This window comes from Schistosoma mansoni (genome assembly GCF_000237925.1).
Source record: "Schistosoma mansoni, WGS project CABG00000000 data, supercontig 0441, strain Puerto Rico, whole genome shotgun sequence".
In the NCBI taxonomy this organism is placed as follows: Eukaryota; Metazoa; Platyhelminthes; class Trematoda; order Strigeidida; family Schistosomatidae; genus Schistosoma; species Schistosoma mansoni.
The window spans coordinates 20,679-29,794 of record NW_017386273.1 but is presented as its reverse complement, the minus strand read 5'-3'; the positions used below and the strand labels follow the sequence as shown (position 1 = coordinate 29,794).

General features: G+C 35.7%; 1 protein-coding gene across 1 annotated transcript in view; it reads left to right on the top strand.

Moving 5' to 3' along the window:
• Positions 1–2,578: 2,578 nt before the first annotated feature.
• Smp_165890 (rab6-interacting protein 2/elks/erc/cast,putative) overlaps positions 2,579–9,116 on the top strand; it is a gene marked incomplete at both ends in the record, with an annotated part of 20,168 nt that continues 13,630 nt past the window's right edge. The window contains 2 exons of the mRNA XM_018798708.1: positions 2,579–2,862; positions 6,708–6,867. Coding sequence (XP_018647443.1) covers positions 2,579–2,862; positions 6,708–6,867 — 444 coding nt within the window. The remainder of the gene's footprint in view (positions 2,863–6,707; positions 6,868–9,116) is intronic.

The window sequence follows — 9,116 nt, the reverse complement described above, 5'->3', positions numbered from 1 at the left end:
TATAAAACATGATCGAGGTCACAGGTAAGTACTTGACAAGGTTAAATATATGAGTGATAGATTAAATGGAAAGATTCAAGTAGTTCAACTGTTCAAACGTTAGACTCAATCACGTAGACGTATAACAACCCTTATTACGCCATACGTAAGCCAAAATTAGTGAGCATAAAAATGAATACAATGAGATTACACAATTGGTTAACTGGCTGGTAAATTAATGATTGAATGTTGAAAAGGTCAAGAAGTTGGTTCTACAATTACGATATGAAGATGATAGATAGTGGCCAATAGATACATCTGATTACTACAATCAAAGAAATGACCTGATTAGTAGTGATAAAGACACCAAATAAAGATGGTTATATGTCAATAGCTAGCTAGACAGAGAGATAACATGTGTTATGTAAGCAGTAATTAATCTATTCATTAAAGTATGTGCAACGTCTTATACAACGTTTTGTGATAAGTATTAACAATTGTGCCGGCGATCATACAACGTTGAAAGTACCGGTTCTCGTCCAATCGAATTAACAATTAAACAAATTAAGTAAGAAGTTGAGAAACATAAATAAAAGCTACAAACATTCTTACAAAGTATATCCAAATTAACCATCTTGTAATGCAATGCTGCGCTAATCGTTCACCTCAATAACCGTTATAATACAATTCTTAACGGTGCATAAAATCACAGGGCAAATAGAAGTGGCAACTACAGTTTTATTAACAAATGACACAGGCCAGAAAGTTATAAGCACATGAGCAAGTATCAGCAAGCATAGCAAAAAACGACAACCATTGGAGATGGCGGGTAAGCCAACTCATGTAGTATTATCAGAAGGGGGTTTTGTGGAGATTTGAGTAATTTTTTATATAGTTGAAATCATGAGTCAATTGAAGCTAGATCACCATGGAAAACCTGGAAGCACTGGACGACCGTTTCGTCCTATCGTGAGACTCCTCAGAAGTGCGCATCCACGATCCCGCCTTCACGAGATTCGAACCCAGTATTGGAGGTGGCGGGTAAGCCAACTCGCTTTTATCAAGCTTTATTCAATATTTATAGTCAGACAAGAATAAGTTACAGACATGTGATGAATAAGGTTAAAAGTGTACACACACCTACGCTCATATAAAAAGTAATCGGGGGTTAATAAGTGAATAATTAACAAGGTGAAAACAGGACTCCAGATGGATAAGTGAATTGGCTTGTCCAGAAGTTCGATTGAGAGTATATAAGCATTTCACTTACGCTTTCAACTATGAAAATACTAAATCTTCACAAAACCCCTTCTTATAATTATTACTATTATAAATAAATAAACAATGAGGTCATTAAAAGTTATCAAACTTTATAACGGAGATATCTGAAAAAAAAGGGTTCCAGTACTGAGAAATTGAACAAATTTTAATGAGCTCGAAGCTATTTAGATGGTTCTGTAATGATGCTGAATGAAGATTATGAAAATCTAACAGACTATGAATGATAAATTTATACTACTGTGGTGTGGGTTGCTTACATCCACATAAGTAGTAGTATATGACTATGGTCAGGTAGAGAATGTATTTCACTAGAAGATCGATAAGGAGAGAACGGAAACGAAACTCAATTGGTATGAAAATGCATGAACAATAATAATCTCAGACTATGGATTGATATTTGAAGAAGGAATGGTCAAGATTGAGACAATTGATTGATAGTTTGCAAATTAACAGTTTACTGTATGATTGTCAGATTTTAATGAGGTTTTCTATAATTTCGTCCTCAAATACATCCGGTTGTCCCCAATCGTCTTCTTGTTTACTACACTACTACTAAATTTCTTAGCAATTCACATCCATTAACTTTACAAAGATCATATTCAATGCACGATGTATCTAAATTATTGAAATATAATAAAGATTTTATATATTTTAAGTTTCTTTTATTTGAAGCTGTAATGTAGAGTTCATCTTAACTCATCAATGATGTTTCTCTAAATCTAAACATATTTCAACTCTATATGATCTCTCAATAGAACTGCATAATTTCTTTCTGTAACTTTATGATTGACAAGCAAATTTTCCTTATAACCATTTAGTTTAGTTGCTTAGAGAAGTATGTGAATTGTTTAGTTAGGTTTTTGTATGAATCCACGATATCGCTTCGCGAGATTCGAACCCAGAATCTATCAGTCTCGCTCGAGAGCGCTTAACCTCTAGATCATTGAGCCAGTATCCAAAAGTGTTAATATTTAACTTCAATCAATCCACAAAATTGAGCAACCATCCACCATTTTAGTACTTTTTTTATTTTTTAAATATAGTTTAAGCTAAGAGATGAACTAAATAATATACGTAAACAATTGGCAACTGCTGAAGCAGAAGTGAAAAGTTTACGTGATGATGCAGTTTATAGAGAAGAACGAATAAAGCAAATACAAAATCAATATGTAAGTCATAAACATTTATAAATCAATATTTAGATATAGAGATAATGACTTACAAATGTATATTGGAACAAAATGAAGCAGGTGGTTTTTTTTAGAGGGCCACACTCGGAGCCTTTGACCTAAAAATCTGATCCATAAGTCAGTGGAGGATGCTAAGGAAATGCAGTCCCATAGTAGCCAGTGACCACCGATTGGTTCATACGCTATTTGTTCCCTCAGGATACTGTAGCCCATGTGCACCATTGGTTTGGAATCAGGGTTTTCCAACTCCCCTAAGTAAACTCGCCGTGACCATCGGCCCGGTTAAAGCGCCAGCAGTTCGCTTTTCATCCTCTCAATTTCGTAAACAACAGTATTGCCACGAGAATGTAGTGAGTAGGAATTTCATGACAGAGACTATATACGCGTGGCCATGTGAGAGCATTTCGAGAAGGAGACCGGACTCTCCCCAATCTTGGCCGTACCAGGGCATTCTGGGGCTTTCAATATTCTATTAGCTTATAAAACTTATGTTATATTCAATTCAAGGTTCCAATTATTCAAAGTGATGTTAATTTCGAGTGATTTATTGTTATGAATAATTTCAATTAAATTAGTTAAAAACTAAAAGATCAAACTTTTGAAGAGATTAGTAACACCTAAACGATAGATCATAACGTGATTCACCCAAATAAGTGTCCTCATCTATCACAACCGACATTACTTTGTATTATTGGATTGAATTAACACTGGCAACACATCAATCGAGAATAAGTACCATTGATATCCTTAGTTATTTATGTTTTACTGAGCCTCAAAAACATCAGAAGATAAGACTTAATAACTGACTTATTACTGCTTTAATGTAACAAAAATACAAAAAATTCTTTATATATACTTTAAATCAATCAGGCAACTAGTGGAAAAGCATTAACTGATTTATGCTGATTGGTCCAATAGGATTATTAGGACCACGTAGCAGTATAAATTAGAATCTAAAGTGAAGGTCGTTTAAACCTTATCTACCACTGATCTCACTCGTTAGATTTTAAATGTCACCACCTCATACTATTGTTTATTTAATACTTGAATTCATGATTCAATTAAATCTAGATCACCATTGAAAACCTGAAAGTACTGGACGGCCGTTTCATCCTAGTATGGGACTCCTCAGCAGTGCACATTTATTTTTCGTAACTAACATTCAGAATAACTAATGCAACAATATATTGTAATTGTCAATTTCATTTTTATACATTTCAGACTGAGGAACTAGCACGACTACGTTGTACTAATCAAGAACAAGTAACACGTATTGGACATTTGGAAATGAAATTAGATGAGAAAGGACATCAATTAAAGAGTCAAACAAGTGAAATTGTATGTTTGTCTTTCGAAAAAAATCATATTTCTTTTGTAATTGTATGTTACAAGAGAAGTTTCATTGAAGAACTATTAAGAGAAATATGCAGCACTATACAACTGCTTCTTCCCGATATAGAACTTTACAGTAGTGTTCATCAATTAACAGATCAGGGATCTAGAAATTCGAGACCTTAAGGCCTCGAAGCAATCGCTTAATTGAGTTAACATTTAGTGGTTCACATTTCAATACCAATAAATCTACTGCTAAAACACTTCAACTAATAAATCCTATTAAGTGAATGATCAAAATAATTTTGATAGAAGGTTATTACACAGAGAAGACGAAGCTTTAGCACTTAAAAACCTTCAAGCAAACAATAATATTGATTGTAAGCAAAAATGGATAGTGCCTAGCAGTGGAATCAAGGACTCTGGGACTCGAACCCAATACCTTTCGCTCCAAACGCCATCGGGTTATTCACTCGGCCACTGGGTGGCTATAAGGACTCAGTGGTTGAGTGGCGTTTGAAGCGAAAGGTATTCGGTTTGAGTCTCAGAGTGAACATCAACTCTGAGATGGAGGTCTATCAAGCTGACGAGTCCCAAATAGGACGAAACGCGCGTCCTGGATTCCACTGCTAGCCACTATCCATCTTTGCTTACAATGCTTGTGAATGAAGGTTATATCGAGGCAATACGTACAGTATGCACATACGCCATTTAGAGGCTGACCAATTGCAGTCCTAAACATCAATGGGAAGATTCAAGCAAACAATGAAATCAGTAATTTACAACACCGTGAAAGTAAGACTCATATGAGTGGACATTGTAATTGATTTTGAAATGAAAATAAAATGATTACCCAACTGTTTCGAACAGTGGTACTTCAATTGATTTTAGTTCTTTATAAAGATTTGTTTACATTATATACTTACGAAATATCTTTATAAAACTACCTAACAAAGTATTGAAATCACTCTCATTCGAATCGGTTCAGTTCCTTTGAAATGATCTGATTTATGATTGTGGTTAGTCAATCGATTTTTTAATAAATATTCCTACAAAATCGTCCAAAAACAAACAATATTTGAAACAGCAGTTATTATTGATAATTCCTTCATGAAGTAAGTAAGTAAGTAATAATGTACTGACGAGATTGAACTAGGGATTGTACATCCCTATTGTTGAGCCAAACTGAACAAACTGTGTTTGTATGCGTTGATGGGCGCTTACGTGGTTAGGGGCATTTTGCGTAAAAAGATTTTTAACTAACCTCATCATTGACCTTACAATTATTCATTTATCCGGCATTTCAATGTTAGCTCAATCGACGTGGGATACATACTTACTTATTTACTTACGCCTGTTTCCCCTCATGGAGGAGCATAGGCCGACCATCAGCATTCTCCATCCAACGCTGACCTGGGTAATCCTTTCAAATTGCTATTCATCCTTTACAAGACTGCTTACAATTCCCGACATAATGTGTTCTATAGCCTTCCACTTTTCCATTTCCTTTCAGGATTTTAAGCTAGCTCTTTCCTTGTGATGCAGTTTGATGATTTCCTCAATATATGTCCTATCCACTTCCAACATCTTTTCCTAGTTTCCTCTACAGTTGGAACTTGTCTTATTCTCTCCCAAAGTAGGCTGGCATCCGGTCAACGGATATTGAGTATCTTGTGAAGACAATTGTTTATAAAGACTTTTGCCTTTTTGATTATGGTTGTATTAGTTCTCTGACTTTCATTTCCGTACAGTAGGACTGTCTTGACGTTTGCATTGAAGATTCTCGTCTTGGTATTGTTGTCAGTTGTTTTGGGTTCCATTAGTTTTTGAACTGTAGAAATGCTGTCCTTGCTCTGTCAATCCTTGCCTTTACATCTGCATCAGAACCTCCTTGTTCATCTATGATGCTACTCTTCAATACGTGAAAGTTAACACCTATTACAGAGTTTCTCCATCAAGTGTGATTGAGTTGGTGCTCGTTATGTTTCATTCGAGGACCTTGTTTTCTCCTTGGTGTACACTGAGGCCTACTGATGCAGGGGCTGCTGTTACACTAATTGTCTTCATCTGCACTTGTTCGTGTATATGGGATACAAGGGGTAGGTCATTTGCAGAATTTAAATCTTCTAATTGATTCTTAGCCGTCCACTGTATTCCGTGCTTGCCCTTAGAAGTCAAGGTCTTCATAATCCAGTCAAACACCAGAAGAAAGCGAAAGGAGCATAATAGGTAGCCTTGTCTGACTCCGGTCCTTACTTGTAATCAATCTCTCAGCTGTCTTCCATGAACGACTTTGCACTGTAGTCCGTCGTATGAATTCCGTATGATATTGACGATTTTCTCAGGTATTGCATAGTGTCGAAGACGTTTCGATAATATTCTCCTATCCACACTGTCAAATGCTTTCTCATAATCAAAGAAGTTGATCTATACTGGCTAGTTCCATTCAGTTGCTTGTTCCACAGAGGTACGTAATGTTGTGATTTGATTAGTACACGACCAATTTTTACGGAATCCGGTCTGTTGATCTCGAATTCGGGAGTCTACTGAGTTTTTCATCTGATTCAGCAACATTCTGTTGAAAACTTTTCCTGATACCGACTGTAGTGTAATGCCTCTGTAATTCTTACATTTGCTCAGATCTCCTTCATTTGGTATCTTGATGAGGTATCCTTCTTTCCAGTCTGCCTGTCTGAACTTGTTCTTCCTCCTAAATCTTCCTGAATAAAGAGTGAAGCATGCTTGTGGTTCCTTCAACGTGACATACATTATTTTCAATTGGTGACTGATTGGTTCAGCCCTAACATTCGTACGCATAATTTTACATTTTTTATCCAATTCAATACAATAACTATGAATTTATAAATGTCAGGCCTGAATAAGTTATGTATATTCTGTTTGGAAATCATTTTTTTATGTAAAGCGTTGTCAAGCTGATGAAATTACTCGTCTACAGTCTACAATCGAAGAAACCAATAATCGACTATCAGTTAATCAGAAACGTGCAGAAGAACGTGAAATGAGATTAAGAAAACTTGAAAATGAAAATGTAAGTCTGTTAGTTCATCATAACTGCATATATGTGGTTGTAGACTTTATTCTCTGGTATTAGCGCTACGTTCGTATTATGTACATCAATTCATAACTTATTCAGTAGCATTTGTTCAGTCTCAGACCATAAGTTTGTTTCTGTAGCATTATTAGTCTTATTTATACCTATGTAATGTTTAAGGTAATAGATTCCTTAATCACATGCTGTTGCGAACATCCATCTGAGCGTTGATAAACTAATCTATACACATTCTTTCAAACACACGTGATTGAAAACACATTAGTGACTAGCTTGGATGGGCATCTTAACGAGGTTCTAGTGAAATTTCATGATAAATAAGTAAAGTTCAGTTACTCACAAATGAGATTATATGATGTCTGATTAAATGGTAAACAGTTTCATACCGTATTCCTACCGTATTGTCTTAAATAAAAGATATGAAGTTGATTGGATCCTGTTCAATATTGACTAAAAGTTGAATGTTTCAACAATCATCTAAAACTGTTACAATATTCTGCAATTTTTCCTGTTGCTGTTTATATTTTAGTACGATAGGCGAAAGAGATCAGTTTGTATAGAACAAAATGTAAGTGGTTAGCAGTGGAATCCAGGACGCATGTTTCGTCCTATTCGGGACTCGTCGGCTGGATGTACCTGCATCTCAGAGTTAATGTTCACTCTGGGACTCGAACCCAGTACCTTTCGCTTCAAACGCCATCGCGTTATCCACTTGGCTACAATATGTTATCTATTAAATTTTTTTAACCCTGAACGATTGTAAAGAATGCTCTTATAAACTGACCGATTTTTTTCCATTTGAATACAGCATGATTTATTAGATGAAATTCATGGTCTACGTAAAGGTAACACAGAGTTGGAGAGTCAAATTGATAGCTTAAGACAACGTTTATTGGATCGACAAGAATCAACCGAATCTGTTACTGGAGTACCATTAACATCTACTAGAATATATCAAGTAAGCAAAATGGTTTTAAACCATTCAAATCATGTTTTTTAGCCATATGTATTAAAATGGTAGTAAATAATTATTTGAAATGCACTGATCATCCACAGATTAAAGCTACAGTCAGGATCAAATCATGTATTTTAATTTGATACAGAAGGGTTGAACTCTTTGGGGAGCTTGCATGGCTTGCTGATTAGACTGATCAGACTCTTTTAGCAGATGTCCATCCGAAACGGATCACCTAGATTTTATAATTTCGTCACAAGTTTTTATCGATGTTTAACAGTCTCTAGTAGTGGAATTCAGGACGCATTTCACCGTGGTTGGCACTTAACAGATCGATGTATCTGAATCTTAATGTTAATATTAACATTGAGACTTAAACGTAGTACATTTTACTTCAAAATCCAACATCTTATTCGCTGACCTACAGAGTCTAGTTAGTCATCGGTTGGTGCGATAGGTATAAACACGTTGTAGCTTGAAGAGAGAAGTGCTGAGTTTGATTTGGAGTGTAAATATCAACAATGAGATACAATCATATCCAGCTGATGAGTTCTAAGTAGGACGAAATGATCATGATAAGTTCCACTGGTAACTCTAGTCAAATTTTATTTTAAATTAAATCTATGTTATTGTCAGTGCTTTTGGTTAGGTCTGTTATGTTTACAATGCAAACGGATGTGGCATAATCAGATGTATATTATTTGTTTATTTGTTATTTACTGCCAATATTCTAGATAACTGAATTCAATTTCATCTACTAATATTGTTTGAATTCATATATATTCATTTAGATATATGATTTATTCAGAAGGGGTTTTGTGGAGATTTCAGTATTTTCATATTTGAAATCATGAGTCAATTGAAGCTAGACCACCATGGAAAACCTGGAAGCACTGGATGGCCGTTTCGTCCTATTATGGGACTTCTCAGTAATGCGCATCTACGATCCCGCCTCGCGAGATTCGAACCCAGGACTTATCAGTCTCGCGCGTGAGCACTTAGCCTCCAGACCACTGAGCCGGCATCCAACGGCGTTAATGGTTAACTTCAACCAATCCACGAAGTTTGAGCAATCGGTTAAGTGCTTTGGCGCGAGACTGGTAGGTCCTGAGTTCGAATCTCGCGAGTGCGGGATCGTCGATGCGCAATGCTGTGGAATCCCATAATAGGACGAAACGGTCGTCAAGCAGTGCTTCCAGGTTTTCCATGGTAGTCTAGCTTCAATTGACTCATGATTTCAACTATGAAAATATATTATGTAGTTGAATCTTTGTTCATAAGATTGAATGCTATTTTGGAGTAATGTGGT